We start from the raw sequence: 18036 nt of genomic DNA on the forward strand, positions 1-18036 counted from the left end.
GAGTATGAACTTATTTTGAATAAGTATTTACTTCACGAGAATCATGACCGCTAAAAAAAATATATATGTCAGTGTGTAATATTAATGTAATCTGGACGTAGCCTAGGCCTACTACATTGTCATGTTGTCATTTTTTTTTTAAAATCATAAATGGGCTTTATTCATTTGGATTTTGTATTATTATTTATTAAATTCCAGTCACATTACCAATCATAAACATGATAATAGTCCAACATATAATATAAAAAATATTGAACAATATAGAAAAAAATATATAAACATAAAAAGGAACAGGTATGAGATCATCATATAAATAGCATAAAAGCTTAATATAGAGACCTAGTGCGTTTTGCTTTGCTATTTTTCAACCCAAGTAGTAGCCTAACTCAATGTAAGTTTTCATATCTATCTGAAATAACAAAAAATGTGGTTTTCCTTTAGCCCATTTTTGTTTATGTATTTGGAATTTCCCCATAATCAAACAAAGATTAACAATAAAGGCCACACTTGGTCGTAATCTTTGTCTATTAAAATAAAAATACATATTTTTCAGAAAAGTAAACTTTCATGCCTAAGCATTTACAAAGGAAACATTCCAAATCTATCCAAAACATTTTACTATAAATGCAATTAAAATAAGTGGACAACACTTTCTTTCTCAGTCCCACAGAAATCACATTTAACATCTAAATCAGTGCAAAACCTATTTTTTAGGCAACCATGCATATGTCCAGTAAATGTTCTCAAGTTTAGAATGCCAGTATGTTTTACAAGATATTGGGCACGTTCTGTTTGTAACTTCCTTATAAAGTAATTATTCCATCTTCTATCAGTAATAGTAACTCCTTTAATTGAAACATCAGGTCTGAGACCCACAGTCTCCTTATTCACATTTCCTTTAATTGATATTTAATTGATAACAGATATTTTAAACTGGATGGTATAGCATCAAACACTATACAATATTCGTTATTCTTTAATATTATAATTTAAATAAATTCTATGTAGGTATACCCCATTTACCCCATGTAGGTGCCATTATCAACCCATTTTTGAATTTTGTTTAAACATTATACACTCACCTAAAGGATTATTAGGAACACCTGTTCAATTTCTCATTAATGTAATTATCTAATCAACCAATCACATGGCAGTTGTTTCAATGCATTTAGGGGTGTGGTCCTGATCAAGACAATCTCCTGAACTCCAAACTGAATGTCAGAATGGGAAAGAAAGGTGATTTAAGCAATTTTGAGCGTGGCATGGTTGTTGGTGCCAGACGGGCCGGTCTGAGTATTTCACAATATGCTCAGTTACTGGTATTTTCACACGCAACCATTTCTAGGGTTTACAAAGAATGGTGTGAAAAGGGAAAAACATCCAGTATGCGGCAGTCCTGTGGGCAAAAATGCCTTGTTGATGCTAGAGGTCAGAGGAGAATGGGCCGACTGATTCAAGCTGATAGAAGAGCAACTTTGACTGAAATAACCACTCATTACAACCGAGGTATGCAGCAAAGCATTTGTGAAGCCACAACACGCACAACCTTGAGGCGGATGGGCTACAACAGCAGAAGACCCCACCGGGTACCACTCATCTCCACTACAAATAGGAAAAAGAGGCTACAATTTGCACGAGCTCACCAAAATTGGACAGTTGAAGACTGGAAAAATGTTGCCTGGTCTGATGAGTCTCGATTTCTGTTGAAACATTCAGATGGTCTGAGACAACAGAATGAGAACATGGATCCATCATGCCTTGTTACCACTGTGCAGGCTGGTGGTGTAATGGTGTGGGGATGTTTTCTTGGCACACTTTAGGCCCCTTAGTGCCAATTGGGCATCGTTTAAATGCCACGGCCTACCTGAGCATTGTTTCTGACCATGTCCATCCCTTTATGACCACCATGTACCTACCCATCCTCTGATGGCTACTTCCAGCAGGATAATGCACCATGTCACAAAGCTCGAATCATTTCAAATTGGTTTCTTGAACATGACAATGAGTTCACTGTACTAAAATGGCCCCCCACAGTCACCAGATCTCAACCCAATAGAGCATCTTTGGGATGTGGTGGAATGGGAGCTTCGTGCCCTGGATGTGCATCCCACAAATCTCCATCAACTGCAAGATGCTATCCTATCAATATGGGCCAACATTTCTAAAGAATGCTTTCAGCACCTTGTTGAATCAATGCCACGTAGAATTAAGGCAGTTCTGAAGGCTAAAGGGGGTCAAACACAGTATTAGTATGGTGTTCCTAATAATCCTTTAGGTGAGTGTATATCTGTGATTCCAAATTATACATTGCAGGAGCCTGACATGCATTCCATCTGACTGGAATCTTACTGATTTCAAAGTTGCATTGCAACAGAAAAGCAACCCCACCCACTTTTTAAAAATTAGATTAGGAATTAAATACAAACTTTTATTTATGTATTGAAAGTAATGCTTGATCCATCTATTCTTTAAAATTGTATTTGAAGTGTTGAAATCAAGCAAATGTAAACCTCCATAACCAACCAAATTAGTTAAGGTATCTTTTTTTAATGTAATAGTTTGTAACTATTTTTAATAACTCACATTTGTTTACATTTAATTTTAACCCTGAAACCGGTGAAAAGTAATTCAAACAATCAATCACACTTTTAATGTCTAATGAATCACTAACAAATATTGTTGTATTGACTAATTGACTGCATTTTATTTCTCTTTCTAAAATCCTGATTCTGTGAAAATTATTTATATTTGTTATTGTAAAGAGTCATTGTCTGAGTTACAAGTAAAAACAAAAAAAGTAGATTGAGCATCCCTGCCTAATTTTCTTTCTGAAAGAAATCTGGGGGTAGTGCCATGTTCAAGTTTTACTGAGCTATACACCAACATAAAGTATAAATGGCCCTTTTAAAGAAATTACCAAAGCCAAAAAAATCCAAAGTCTCAAACATAAATTTGTGATTAACGGTGTTAAATGCTTTATAAAAATCTACAAAAAATATAAAACTTTCACTATCAATATACTCATTATAATCAATTAAATCTAGGACCAAGCGAAAATTATTACTTATACTGTATGTCTGACTTTCATCAATCCTGATTGGCAATCATCTATAATTTGTTCTAAGCATTTTTTTAATCTTTCTGCAAAAAAATAATGGCACATACATTTAAGATTGTTATTAAGTCATGAAATAGGTCTCCAATTGTCGGTTAGGTTGGCATGTTGTCATTAACGTGACCAACCAGGGTCAGTTACATAGCTTTACTGCCATTCATAAATCCATATCGTGGCCTCATAGGATAATAAAGTGTCCATCGTCTGCACAGTGCACACTTCAGAATCTCTCCGGAAGAAGTAGGTCATTTTATTGAACAATATGTCATGTACAAACAACATTGCAACAAAAATATATCATTACAATATGACAGTAGGATAAGGTGCAAAAGTCCATTACATGAAAATAAAGTAAAAGAAAAAAAGGGAGCTAGGGCTTACTCTTCAAGTCATATTCTTCTATTCTAGCAAAAAGTATTTTTGCATTTTTACTTTTTCATCATTATTAGAGCATTTGTATAGGAAAGAAACTCTTTGTGAAATACACAAAACTTAAGTTTTACTTTCTTGCCTACACTTTTACGAGTACTGTGAATTCAGACATGCTTCTATTGTCACATGGCCTACTGTTTTTCGCCTATGATATAGTATAGAAGTATGCTATGTCGGGTGCTGCCAAAGATGTGTTTCAATTTAGATTTATAGTAATAATTATTATTTTGATTATTATAGTTTGGTTTGTAGCTTCTTTGAAAAAAAGTATGGCGAACACCATGAGTCAAACATGTTAAACGAATTAGCAACTTTCTTTTCAGAAACAAACAGCCATGTGGTTTATTGAAAATGAATCCACCCAAACCCCTTACCTACATTAAGGTAAAATAAAGGACATCAAAAGGGACTTGGCAAGGAATAAACAAAAGACAAGAGAGGAATATACAGTATACACCACACTCTTCCTATAAATGTTATCGGTCAGCTGAGGCATTTTACACAGTTAGTCATTTGAAGACATGCCACTCAAATTGAATCAGCTTGCCATTAAGTAAGGCACATAACACATCAGACACATCATTGTATGCTTTTGAGTGCAAGAACCAAGGTTACTTTTTTATACATCATTTTAACAAGAGCTAAGATGCCACAGAAAGACTAACAACACCAAAAAAAAAGGAATCCAAAAGTTTAATGATCTCTCAAATAAACGCCCATCTGAATTTTTTCAAATATACACATACACCAAATATGCCTCAACCTGAATAGATACAGCATTTTTCAAAAAAGTATATGCTCCCATATGAGGAAAAAAAAATGTAGTACTGTTTATTTTGTATGTTTTGAATAATTACAGTCATCTACTGGCAGGAGAAAACCCTCAGCATGCCAATGAATCAGACCAGAAAAGATATCAATGGGAAAAGTCTGTTATTAAATAGGTCATTTTCTGCAACTATTCGGACACGGCACCAAACAATACATGATGGGCAGTCACATATATATATATATATATATATATATATAATGAAGCAAATGTCAGTTAATCCAGGGTTTTTGGTTTGTCACCAAACCATTATGGCATTGTCAACAAGCTGTAAAAATGTTTATGTTGGAAGTACTGAATAACATTCATCTAACAGAACATATTAAGATCAAAGTTTGAAGCAAACAACAGTACCGAACATATTTAATATATCAGACGAGATGAGAGAAAGTTGTGTGTTGAATATGAAACTTGTGTGTTGGCAAACATGCTAATTTCATGACAAATCAAAACAACCAGTTTCTGAAGTCAAATAAGAAACAAAAATTAGAAACATTAATGCATTACCTAAATAACAATGGCCAAATATTTCAGGTTCACGTCATATATTATGTCATCAGATTGTATTGTCTTATTTACTTTAAAAACCTGCTTCATATAGATTTTTGTTTGTAACTCTTGTTTTTCTAGACTTATTTTAGCCATATTGCAAGAGCCATGATAACTCAGAAAATTTGTTTTGTAGTGTTAACCCTCTGAAGGTACATGGGTTTGCCTACACAAGCCAACAAGGACAAGCAATGAAAGTCTGTCAGATTGGGTAAATTCACATAGCCCATGCCTTGAGTTCTTCCATGTCATCCTCATCCTCCTCTTCTCTCTTTTTGTGGGCTGGAGAAACACAAAGACAGATGGTTATTGAGGGTTTCCACAGGGGAACCTCTCTGCATGTTAGTATTAAAGACTATTAAAGTGGTATTCCACTTTTCTTTAACTTACCAAAGTCCAACTTCATATGTAAAGTTTACTTTTGATTTAAAATAATTTTTTAGTTTGTGAAATACAAAACAAATCATTACCAATCTACAATAGTCAGTCAATATATTTTTTGGCAACACTTTACAATAAGGTTTATTAGTTAACATTAGTAAACTACCTAAGTTAACATGAACTAAGAATGAACAATACTTCTTTAGCATTTGTTTAGCAAAGGTTGTATTTGTTAAAATTAGTTAATGCGCTGTGAACTAACATGAACAATGAACAGTTGTATTTTTATTAACTAACATTAACAAAGATTAATAAATACAGTAACAAATGTATTGCTCATTGTCAGTTCATATTAGTTAATACATTATCTAATGAACCTTATTGTAAAGTGTTACTGAATTTTAAAAGACTTAAATCACAAGAATTTTGGTACTATGTTGATATGTAATGAACAGCATGAAACGAACCAACAGCTGTTTTTTTGGGTAATGGATTTGAAGGCACACTGGGCAGGGGGACATCCTCTGTGCCACTAATTTCCAGCAAGTTCTTGTCCAGTTCCTCCTGTTCCAACTCCTCCAATTCAGCCAAGAGCTCATCCTAGAAAAAAACAAGAATCTTATTGTTCATTCATCTGTAAAAACTGCATTTGAAGAGAATGTTGGAGCAAAAAGCAATGAGGGATACATCTATGTAAAATATATTAACAACCATTTCACCTTAATCAGAGGTTTAGGTATAACTGTTCACACATGCACTGTGCAACAAAAAAGTCCAGAAGTGAAAATACTTCTATTGCTATTTTTTTTTATGTTGAACTGAAAAATTAACAATAGTTAATTTATAATTTCCTAAGTTTTCACAACCGGGAACACTTCCCATAAATCCTGATGTACTCGTTACATCATAAGAAGAATGGCATCTACGCAAATTTTTGTGTCTTTTGTTTATCCCAAGGTTTTCCCGCAGCCTGCCGGATCCAGGCCGTATCCAGATCTGATGAAGGACCTGCGCCTGGACCCGATGACAACGCAGTGCTGAAGTGCCAACTAGTCTCTCCCTATGGAGGATCCCTTTACCACTCTACAGATAAAGTGTCGTCTGGAAACTCAATTCGCGTATCTACCCCGAATTGATAAAATAAAATAAAATTCTGTATCAAAAATTATAAGGAAACACCAGTACTTTGTTTAGGCTTGGTTTGAAGGGAATTCCAAACCTGCACACATATATTCAAACGCACATAACTATAGAACCAATTCTTAATGCGCATGTGACCGCCATCAGCGTTTCTCACAGGTTCGCGTTTAAAGTCTGTGTAGAGAGAATGGTGTCGTCTTAGCGGCCCCTAATTTAATAACAAATGATTGTTGCGACGGAAGCGAATCAATCAAAACTAACTTTAGCTGGAAAATAACTTTATTAAAGAACCACTATAAAGCCAAAACAATCTCTGTTACCTTAAATTATACGTTTGTCTCTGTAAAGCTGCTTTGAAACAATCTACATTGTTAAAGGAGAACTCCGGTCAATTTTAACATTGAGCTCATTTTTTTGTACATTTGGAGTGCTGTCAATACAGAGAACAACGACAAAAATCGGTGTTGCCTACACCGAGTTATTCTATTTTTAAAATTTGGACCCTGTAGATGTGAAAGAAATGTATAAAAATGATGTTATTTAAGCCAGCGCAAATACCTGTGTTTACATCCTGTTTTCGGGTGAATTCGGGTGGATTGCCGAGTTCACGCGCGTGATCATACCTAGGGGTGGGCGATATCTCGATATTTACGATATATCGAGATATTTTTTAAACTCGATATGGATTTTGACATATCGTATATATCGATATATTGTTTATATTTAATTCTGATTTCGCCAATTTGCTTGTTTGCCTTCTCTGTGCTGTGCTCGCCCCCGCCCGCCTCCGCCTCCGCGCTTTTGTTCCCCCTCCCCTCGCGTGTTGTCTCATTCAACCAAGTCCCCCGAGTCCGGTCAGGCACATCAATCTTTCCCCGCCCAGCGAGAGCTTGAAGTGCGTCAGAAACAGCGCGCGCGCGATCAGTTGTTGTTGGTAATTTTTTGTGTAGCGTCGCCTCTCGCCGCATTGCTTTTGTTTGAGGGCGCTTAACACACTCACACTTAACATGCTCCACTGTAGAAACGGGCCTGGCAGCTCGCGCCAGGTCTAGACACGGTGAAAGTTTCCTGATTGTGATGGATGGCCGAATTTACATGACACATTATAAATTAGCATTAGCCTAAGTTACCTATTCTGCTATATACAGTGCCAAAAAGAAGAGAAGAGGATAAAGGTGGATAAAGACAGAGGTAAAGTGATGTAATGAATGAACAGTTTATCTAATTGCATAGTAGTAAGATACTGTAATTTAATGGCAGTTATTTTTACCTTAAACTTTATGCTAGCAGTTGTTCTGAGTTCTCCAGGCAGTGTGATTTTGTAACAATCATGTCAATTTTTAGATGCATTTGTATCACTTTTTTTTTTAAATGAATGTTTTACTCTACAGTTGTGCAGTTTTGGGGGGATATATGGCATTTTTTAAATTTATTTGCCAAAATTAGTAATGATATTTCTATACAGGTTTATTAAAAATAGTGCAATATGTATTATTTCTTCCTTTATTTTACAGTTAAATTATTATTTTTGTATACAGGGATTTTTTTTTTTTTAAATGTCGCAGAAGCACTTTGTTCCTACATGAACAGCCTACCTATTTGCACGTCAATAAAAAAAGACTTTGTGGTATTTGGCATATTTGTTTTTGCAGTAGTTTTTGGGGGGTTATTTTTCCTGTAAAGATATCGAGATATATATCGTATATCGAGATATAGCAAAATATATCGAGATATATTTTTTGCTCCATATCGCCCAGCCCTAATCATACCTATGCGCGTGAACTCGGCAATCGACTACTTTGGACTTCACCCGAAAACAGGATGTAAACACAGGTATTTGCGCTGGCTTAAATAACATCATTTTTATACATTTCTTTCACATCTACTGCAGTCAGATTCACTTGTGTTCACTCTGAAGGAATCACTCACATTTTCTGTGCACTTGTAATGACACATCAAGGATGTTAAGAGGCTAAAAGCAGGTTTAGTACTTGCCCCATTGAAGTCAACAGGGTGCAAATTTTAAAAATAGAATAACTCTGTGTAGGCAACACCGATTTTTGTCGTTGTTCTCTGTATTGACAGCACTCCAAATGTACAAAAAAAATGAGCTCAATGTTAAAATTGACCGGAGTTCTCCTTTAAAAGCGCTATATAAATGAAGATGACTTGACTTAAGTATCTGCTTCATTTTCCTTTTGCTTTATTGTTAGCAGCATAGAACTCTAAAAGTTTGTGTTCATCTTGATGATCATGTTCTCCAGCATGATTTAAGATGACCCAAAGAGCATCTTGTGCTTCAATGTAATTTTTTCATCACATGACCAATGTCACAAATGTTCTTAAAATAATGCAGTCATAATGTTTTTTATTCCTAAATCTTTCTGTTGGGGTTGGGCAACACTGCAGACCACATAAAAAAGCTCACCTCATCAAAGTCTTCTCCAAAACCTACAGGTCTTGAAATGGCATCAGAAATCTCCTGCGCCAACTCCTGCTGGTCTGTGATGTCTTGCATGAGGTCATCCACTTTGTCTAGATCCCTGAAAACATTCAATAATATCATTATGTGCTGCATTCTTTGCTAAGGAATCAACAGGACATTTGAATCAGGTATCTTACATATTTTCATGGGCTGTCTTCATGGCCTTGGCAGCAAAACCCATGTTTTTAAGCACCTCTGTGTTTGTATTGGCATTCTCTAATGCTTCTCGCTGGAACTCAATAGTGGAGAGAGTTCCATCTATCTGAGCTAGTTGCTTTTCATATCGCTTCTTTCTTTTCAGGGCCTGTAAAGCAGCTTGAGAAAGAAAGAGACAGACATGCACACCATCACTTAATGGTAAAAAATATAAATACAAATTATATATAGGGTTAATTCAGGCCAATTGGGACATTTTTTTCCCATTCATCTGAATGGAAATATATTTACATCCCATGAAAAAATAAATAAAATAAAATCACCTAGATTCCCACATATGTAATTAACTTTTTCATTCAACCTTAACATTCAACCATAACCAAATAATAAATTATTAACCAGTACATTATTATTAACTTATTATTAATTATGGTTAACTGTTTAATTATTAAACAGTTAACAATGTTTACAATACACTCGATGCAGTTAACCATGTTCCCTGTTAATGGCTGTTCTTTCACAACAAATCACATGACACTAATCAGACGTAACTAAGTGATATGAAATCCAATCCTTTATTAAGTCAAAACTCTTTCATTCAGTATCGTGACAGCAGGGATTTTAATGTTCCTATCCACGTTCTTCCATATATATGTATACGTTCTTCTACCCGACATAGGTTTTATTTTTATAAATCGACTTCATAGTTTCGATTATCACTCAGTTTAGGTCAAGTGACGCATGGGTGTAGCTACCCAACCATACTGAAATCGACGACAGGTAGGGCGAAAAAAAGCTTTCTTTTTAAAGTTATTTAACACACATATGACAAAAAGCGACGATTCGTTTTTAATACATACCTCGTTTGTTTTTCGTGCCGTTTTTCTTTGCCGTTAATAGCTCCGCATCAATTTTTTGCTCTAAGTACTCTTGTTTCTTGGTTAACATCTCTTCTGTCTCACGGAGTTTCTGGATTGCTTCTTGTGGATTTGGGCCTTTGCCGCCTTTCCCCCCACCGCCAAACAATTTGCCGAAAACGGACATATTGTTTTATATTATCCGAAACTAAGAAATCCCTCTGAGTCTGTTTGTTTCTAGACACTACTGGTAACGTCAATCGCTGTTCCGTGTTCAGTTGTTGATTGTCTTACTTCCGCCTTCAGGCCTGCTGTCGTCATGAAACTCGTCATGGTCAGGCCACCTATCAACGCTGCAGCTGCTGGAAAGTGATTGTCAACAACATGAACAGATATTTTGGAAACAATGTTTATTTTTTATTTTTTATGCGATAACTAACTGACTATAAAGCATACTATTTGTTATTACGAGCATGAAGTCAAAAGTATTGACAGTTTAGTAAACTTTATAATTCTGAATGTCAAATTCTTTACCCTCATCCTTCCCTCACAATTATTATTATTTTTTTTTTCACACATCTTTCCCTCTGGGCTCAAAATGACCCGAAGCCCTAAAATTATACTTACATTTGTACTTAACTTAGCTTATTTTATTTCATTTTGATAATATTTAATCTATTTTTTAATGCAATTTTTTTGGAGATTTTTTGTTATTGTATTTACCTTTAAATTACTTGATTTGATCGATAAGTATTAAATAAATAGTAATTTAAGTACATTCCTCACATTCTTTAAACTAAAATTATATATATATATATATATATATATATATATATATATATATATATATATATATATCCCTCAGACGGTCCTCGGTCATTTCTGACCGAAACATTTTCTGTTTTGAATTTCTAAAAATCACAGCTTCATCGGAATGTTATGAAACTTGGTGACTTTTATGGCATTAGGTATGTGAATACAAAAAAAAAAATTGAGGTCATGATCCGAGCATGCTAAGTGGTCGTAAAAAAAATAGTGACGATTTTGGTCTTCGGTCAAAAATGACCGACCCATAGGAAATGAATGGGAAATTGACAAAAATAAATAAATTCTCCGAATTTTTGTGTGTACAATCTACAAATCGGCCTCAATCCTAAAAAAAAGTACACCGCTGTAAAGGGGTGACACTCTACAACATCAAGAGTACAAAAAAGACACACACACACACACACACACACACACACTTTTATACACATAAACACCAATAAATTTTGATTACAAAAAATCTGTTTTGAATTTTTAAAAATCACAGCTTCATTGGAATGTTACGAATGTAACTTGGTGACTTGTATGGCATTAGGTATGTGCACACACAAAAAAATTGAGGTCATGATTCGAGCATGCTAAGTGGTCGTAAAAAAAATAGTCACACTTGTGGTCTTCGGTCAAAAATGACCCCCATAGAAAATGAATGGGAAATTAAAAAAAAAAATATATATATATATATTTTACAACAAGTGTTATAATTGAATGAATTGCATTTTTTGTAACAAATTCTGTACAAAAAAAAAAAGTAAATGTGTCCATAAACAGCTGGGGAATTCACATGCCTCTCCATAGAGAACTGTAGATGCCATCTAGTGGTTACACCATGCTTCTACGCTTTCTCTCCATACTCTCACCAGATGGTGCTAATCTGCTTCAAACATTTTTTTTTTTGAAGGCCTAGACTCTATATTAAACTAAAATACTGCATAAAAAAAAAAACAACAACAACATATATTTATATAATTTTTTTTATTAATTTCAAAGGCAAAAATAGACCATAAATATTGCATAAATATTAATAAATTCAATAAAATTATCTCAAAATACAAAATTAAAAAGAATAAATATTATAGAACAAAAATAAATTGCATTGGTTTTACTGGGATGGAGGAAGTTTCATTTTTAGGCCTCCGGTCACTTCTGACCGGGAAGGCCCAGGATGTGGCTCCGAAACGAAGACCGTCTGAGGGATATATATATATATATATATATACAGTGTATATATATATATATATACAGTGTATATATATATATATATATATATATATATACAGTGGGGGAAATAAGTATTTGAACACCCTGCTATTTTGCAAGTTCTCCCACTTAGAAATCATGGAGGGGTCTGAAATTGTCATCGTAGGTGCATGTCCACTGTGAGAGACATAATCTAAAAAAAAAAATCCCGGAATCACAATGTATGATTTTTTAACTATTTATTTGTGTGATATAGCTGCAAATAAGTATTTGAACACCTGAGAAAATCAATGTTAATATTTGGTACAGTAGCCTTTGTTTGCAATTACAGAGGTCAAACGTTTCCTGTAGTTTTTCACCAGGTTTGCACACACTGCAGGAGGGATTTTGGCCCACTCCTCTACACAGATCTTCTCTAGATCAGTCAGGTTTCTGGGCTGTCGCTGAGAAACACGGAGTTTGAGCTCCCTCCAAGATTCTCTATTGGGTTTAGGTCTGGAGACTGGCTAGGCCACGCCAGAACCTTGATATGCTTCTTACAGAGCCACTCCTTGGTTATCCTGGCTGTGTGCTTCGGGTCATTGTCATGTTGGAAGACCCAGCCTCGACCCATCTTCAATGCTCTAACTGAGGGAAGGAGGTTGTTCCCCAAAATCTCGCAATACATGGGCCCGGTCATCCTCTCCTTAATACAGTGCAGTCGCCCTGTCCCATGTGCAGAAAAACACCCCCAAAGCATGATGCTACCACCCCCATGCTTCACAGTAGGGATGGTGTTCTTGGGATGGTACTCATCATTCTTCTTCCTCCAAACACGTTTAGTGGAATTATGACCAAAAAGTTCTATTTTGGTCTCATCTGACCACATGACTTTCTCCCATGACTCCTCTGGATCATCCAAATGGTCACTGGCAAACTTAAGACGGGCCTTGACATGTGCTGGTTTAAGCAGGGGAACCTTCCGTGCCATGCATGATTTCAAACCATGACGTCTTAGTGTATTACCAACAGTAACCTTGGAAACGGTGGTCCCAGCTCTTTTCAGGTCATTGACCAGCTCCTCCCGTGTAGTTCTGGGCTGATTTCTCACCTTTCTTAGGATCATTGAGACCCCACGAGGTGAGATCTTGCATGGAGCCCCAGTCCGAGGGAGATTGATAGTCATGTTTAGCTTCTTCCATTTTCTAATGATTGCTCCAACAGTGGACCTTTTTTCACCAAGCTGCTTGGCAATTTCCCCGTAGCCCTTTCCAGCCTTGTGGAGGTGTACAATTTTGTCTCTAGTGTCTTTGGACAGCTCTTTGGTCTTGGTCATGTTAGTAGTTGGATTCTTACTGATTGTATGGGGTGGACAGGTGTCTTTATGCAGCTAACAACCTCAAACAGGTGCATCTAATTTAGGATAATAAATGGAGTGGAGGTGGACATTTTAAAGGCAGACTAACAGGTCTTTGAGGGTCAGAATTCTAGCTGATAGACAGGTGTTCAAATACTTATTTTCAGCTGTATCATACAAATAAATAGTTAAAAAATCATATATTGTGATTTCTGGATTTTTTTTTTAGATTATGTCTCTCACAGTGGACATGCACCTACGATGACAATTTCAGACCCCTCCATGATTTCGGGAGAACTTGCAAAATAGCAGGGTGTTCAAATACTTATTTTCCTCACTGCATATATATATATATATATATCACACAAGTAATATTCTTTGTCTTGTCACTTAAAAAAGAAAAAAAAAATATATATACTAATGAATTCTACTACTGATAGTAATTCTACTATTTAAACAGAGCAGTGTAATTGTTATATGTTAGGTTGACTATTTCATTATTATATTTTATTAAGGCTATAATGAACAGGCTGCAATGTCAAGATTGCAATGCTGGAATGTCTGTGTGTGTGTGTGTGTGTGTGTGTGTGTGTGTGTGTGTGGCGTGGGCGTGGGACGCGATTGAACAGTGGACACATAAAAACATACTCCGTCATTTTGTTCATACAGGACACCATTCAAACTGCAAAGTGTTAACTTATATTTGTATACAGTCGCAATAAAACACAACATTGTGCTTTTGTAAAATAAATTCAAGCAATCCGCCCCCGAAAGGCGCTAATTTTAAAATTAAACTAAAATGCTCACGGCTGCATGGGCATTCATAACTGTGCGCGTCCACAACGAGCAGAACAGAGGCAACGTTTTTTAGTTCATTCCTACTTCCATAAGAATTCATTGAAAACGCTCGCTCTGCCCTGCACCATTATCAATGTCCATGCGGACAAACATATTTTACTTTCGTTTTTAAGTTAGCGATTCGAAAGCCCCCATCAGTGTCACACGTCGATTAACCGGTGGGGAAATATTCCCAGATAGAGTCCTGCACGGGTTCGGGTACCCGCGGGTATCCGACGGTGACCCGCAAATTTTGCTCAAACGGGTGAGAAATATCCAACCGTGTCGGATACGGGTGCGGGTCGGGTCGGACACGGGGGAAACACGGGTCTAAACACGGATTTAAAACAATCACATGCAAACGTAACAATATAGGCCTATGCATATTTTTAGGAACACATCTACAAAAATATGCCTGTATTTCAAGTTGATAAAATCATTTAAAATCCACATCAGCTTGTTTGTGCCCACGCGCCACGCCCTCCCAGGAATCTATAACGTATAGGCTACTTTCACTTTTAAAAATTCCTCATAACGGCGCGCGCGCGATCTGCAGTTCTATCGAACAGTATTTTTCAAATTTAACACTGTTAATAATGTGCGGTGTGCAGGGCGTGTTTGAACCCAAAATTGTCAGATGTAGCCTAGGCTAGACGAATTGCGTGGCATATAGTGTTGTAGCCGCGTCTGTTCGATTGGTAAAATGTTATAAAGCTACTCAGTTTTGTGGTAACGTTAGCCATGTTCTTCATGTACCGGCCTTTTGACAGCTTCAGCTGAAGTTGTCCTTGTGTTAATTGTCCTGTAATAACTTCTGTATGACCTGGCAATAAATATTTTTGTAATTGTGTCTATAATGTGTTAGTCTAAACTTATTTTATTTCGGGTGCGGGTCGGGTAGCGGTTCTGTTTTAAGCGGGTCGGGTCGGGTGCGGATTTTAATTAGTGCTGCTGTCGGAAAACGGGTCGGATGCGGTTTTAAGCACTGCGGGTACGGGCGGGTGCGGGTTTACAAAATCAGACCCGTGCAGGACTCTGCTCCCAGAGTCACAACCCTAACATATTTATATATAAATACAATAGGCCTACCTGATTTTGAACACAAGAGGGCAGCATAGCACTATGAATGACTTGATTTTTTTTTTTTTGGACTAAACAACTATTCTGGCTGTTTTTAAACTTAACTTAACAAACATAATTCTTAAATTTTAAAAAAAAGAATAAAATGGGTTTAGTTCTGATATTTGTATAATTTTATATAGAAATAAATGGCGTACAATTACATTTTTAGAAGATATGAGGCTTTTAGTGTTTCCTTTTTTGACATTCCTTTAAACCCTCGCCATAGCAAAACCATTTGAGATATTTAATATCCGTTCACAATTTAACATCTTTAATGTATTTTCATCATGTTGAAAAAGTTTGGTGTGAATAAAATAAACCACTTAGGAGGAGTAGCTAAAAACTTAGAGTCTGAAATATCCAAAAAAATCTACATTCAAACCAAAATATCTGACTTCCTGTTACTCGGAGCTAATTACTGTAAATTAGAAAATTGTCCGGCTCGATGAGACCAATATGTGTACTGATTTTTGTGACTGTACATAAAATTAACCCCTTCACTTTTGTCAAAAGCATTTAGAAAGTGACACACTTCCTGCTGCCAGTTGGTGGCGCTATAACTTTTACTCACAATAGTTACATACATGTGATCGGCCTATTACCACGAACACACTGCTGAAGTTTCATCAAGATCAGTTAATGTATGCAGAAGTTATAACACTTCGTTTTTATCTTTTCTCGCCATGATTTTGTTTCCTCGCCACGGCCAAACCGTTCAAGATATCAAAAATCCGTCCACAATTTAGCATCCTCAATGTCTTGACTTCATGCTGACCGAGTTTGGAGGCGAGTGGATGAATTCTCTAGGAGGAGTACATCAAATTCCACAACATGCGTTTTTCAAACAACCCATAATAGCCGACTTCCTGTTGGGCGGAGCTAATAACTTAGAGCACGAAAGTTGTTCGGCCCGATGAGATCTATATGTGTACTGAGTTTCATATTATTACATGCAAGCGTGTTCGATTTATGGACCAAGTTTTCGGACCCCATTCCAGGGGGCGCTGTCGAGCCCCCCTGCCACGCCCCAGTACCAACTTCAGCCCGGCCCTGATGGCCGCAGGTTCTGACGTGTGTGCAAAATTTCAAGAGTTTTTGAGCATGTTAAGGGCCCCAAACGTGGCAAAAAGGCAAAAAAAAAAAAAAAAATAGCTGCGAGCAGCGATTACGGGCCCAAGCCGGTGGCACCGTAACCCCTTTAGTTACCCCTTTAGTTACCCGGCGGCACCGGGTGGCGGTGCCGCCGGCTTTGGCCCTTCATCGCTGCTCGCAGCTATATTTATATATATATATATATATATATTATATATATATATTTATATATATATAAATATAAATAAAAGACAGAAAATATTACTTTTTTTACCTTATTCTGATTTTATGATACACTCAAAATATTCCACAACATTGATTAACATTGATTAACCCGTTGATTAACCCCCTGAGGTCGGCAATCACGCCGGCGTGATCTGCTCGTTTTTTTTTATATCAGTGCAAATTACTCTGTTGATTTTGATTTTACATACTTGTATTGTACATCATTCAAAACTGTTAAATGTCTTCTTTTATTTGTGTACACTCATAATAAAAACAAAATGTTGTGTTTTTCGTAAAACAAAGAAAATAAACATGATGCGCGTTCTGCCGTCTGTCTCAATGTGAAACTCATTCTGAAACGCGACAGAAAATGACCTGTAACTCAGCGAATGTTTGTCACACAGACTTGAAACGCATGTCTATACAACGCTTGGAATCTCTATTTTTAAAGTATGTAAATTATATAAAAAACAAATATTCTATTTTTAAGTAATCCATACGAAAGCAGCGGCATGTACAGTTTCTCAAACGCGTCCTCATTAACTATAATGTGACCACACCCACGCGCGCACGAGCGATTGACATGCAAATGATCCATGCGGAGAAACGCAGACCTGTAAACGCCCTCATCACCTCAAAACAAAGAAGCAGAGACTTCGTAACTTACTCTTCTCTGCTTTCATCGGGTTTGGACAACTGTAAGCTGTGCTGTGCTGTTTACCTTGAATTTACCTCGGATTTACCTCAGAAGAACGCGATTTGAAGATGAGAAGATTTTTAAGGTAAGACATGTTAAACTGGTCGTGCCAGATTAAAATGTATGTTATGAAATGAGTTTGGAGTAAAAACATGAACTAAGCCTAATGTCATATATGTACATGTAGACAGAAACATGAAATGTGAAATGTGAACTAGAATTATAGGCAACCTTTCAGTGCTTGTATAGCCTACGTGTTCAACACGAGGATGTTTTTATATTCTAATAAAACACAGCATGGTAAAAGTAGGCTAATATATATATATGTGTGTGTGTATTCTGTACATTTTAAAAAGCTATTTTAACCTGAAAAATCTAAAATATATTCCCCAAATTGTGCAGCATTTCTCTTGATATCAGCATGTTCACAGCTGTTTTGTTGTTGTTGTTGTTTTTAGAGGAACAAGATGCCACTGAATAAGTCCTGCTGACTTCAACATTCACATAAGTCTCCATACATGAACATGCTAAAGTGAAAAATCAAACACCATGGAAATGAAAGGTATGTAGCCTACTATGTTTCAGGAATGGCACAAAGGTGTGTGACAGTTCAAGTGTCTGTCTTTAGTTCAGTGTGTTAAATAATGTGTTTTTTTTTTGTCATTATGTTGTGTTGTAAATACATTAAAAACAATCAAAAAGCCATTCTTTTTTAAATCTCCTCATTCTTTGTGCAAGGTTGCTCAGAATGGCAGGGCCTG

General features: G+C 36.2%; 1 protein-coding gene across 1 annotated transcript; it reads right to left on the bottom strand.

Moving 5' to 3' along the window:
- Positions 1–4722: 4722 nt before the first annotated feature.
- On the bottom strand, positions 4723–10263 carry chmp4bb (charged multivesicular body protein 4Bb). The gene is made up of 5 exons (XM_079897536.1): positions 9948–10263; positions 9069–9246; positions 8875–8989; positions 5774–5906; positions 4723–5207 (listed from the first exon to the last, which is right to left on the bottom strand). Exons 1-5 carry the CDS (start codon positions 10129–10131, stop codon positions 5143–5145), a joined length of 675 nt encoding a protein of 224 aa, XP_079753662.1. The 5' UTR covers positions 10132–10263; the 3' UTR covers positions 4723–5142.
- Positions 10264–18036: the final 7773 nt, after the last annotated feature.

Source organism: Squalius cephalus, assembly GCF_949319135.1.
Source record: "Squalius cephalus genome assembly, chromosome: 16".
NCBI classification, from domain to species: domain Eukaryota; kingdom Metazoa; phylum Chordata; class Actinopteri; order Cypriniformes; family Leuciscidae; genus Squalius; species Squalius cephalus.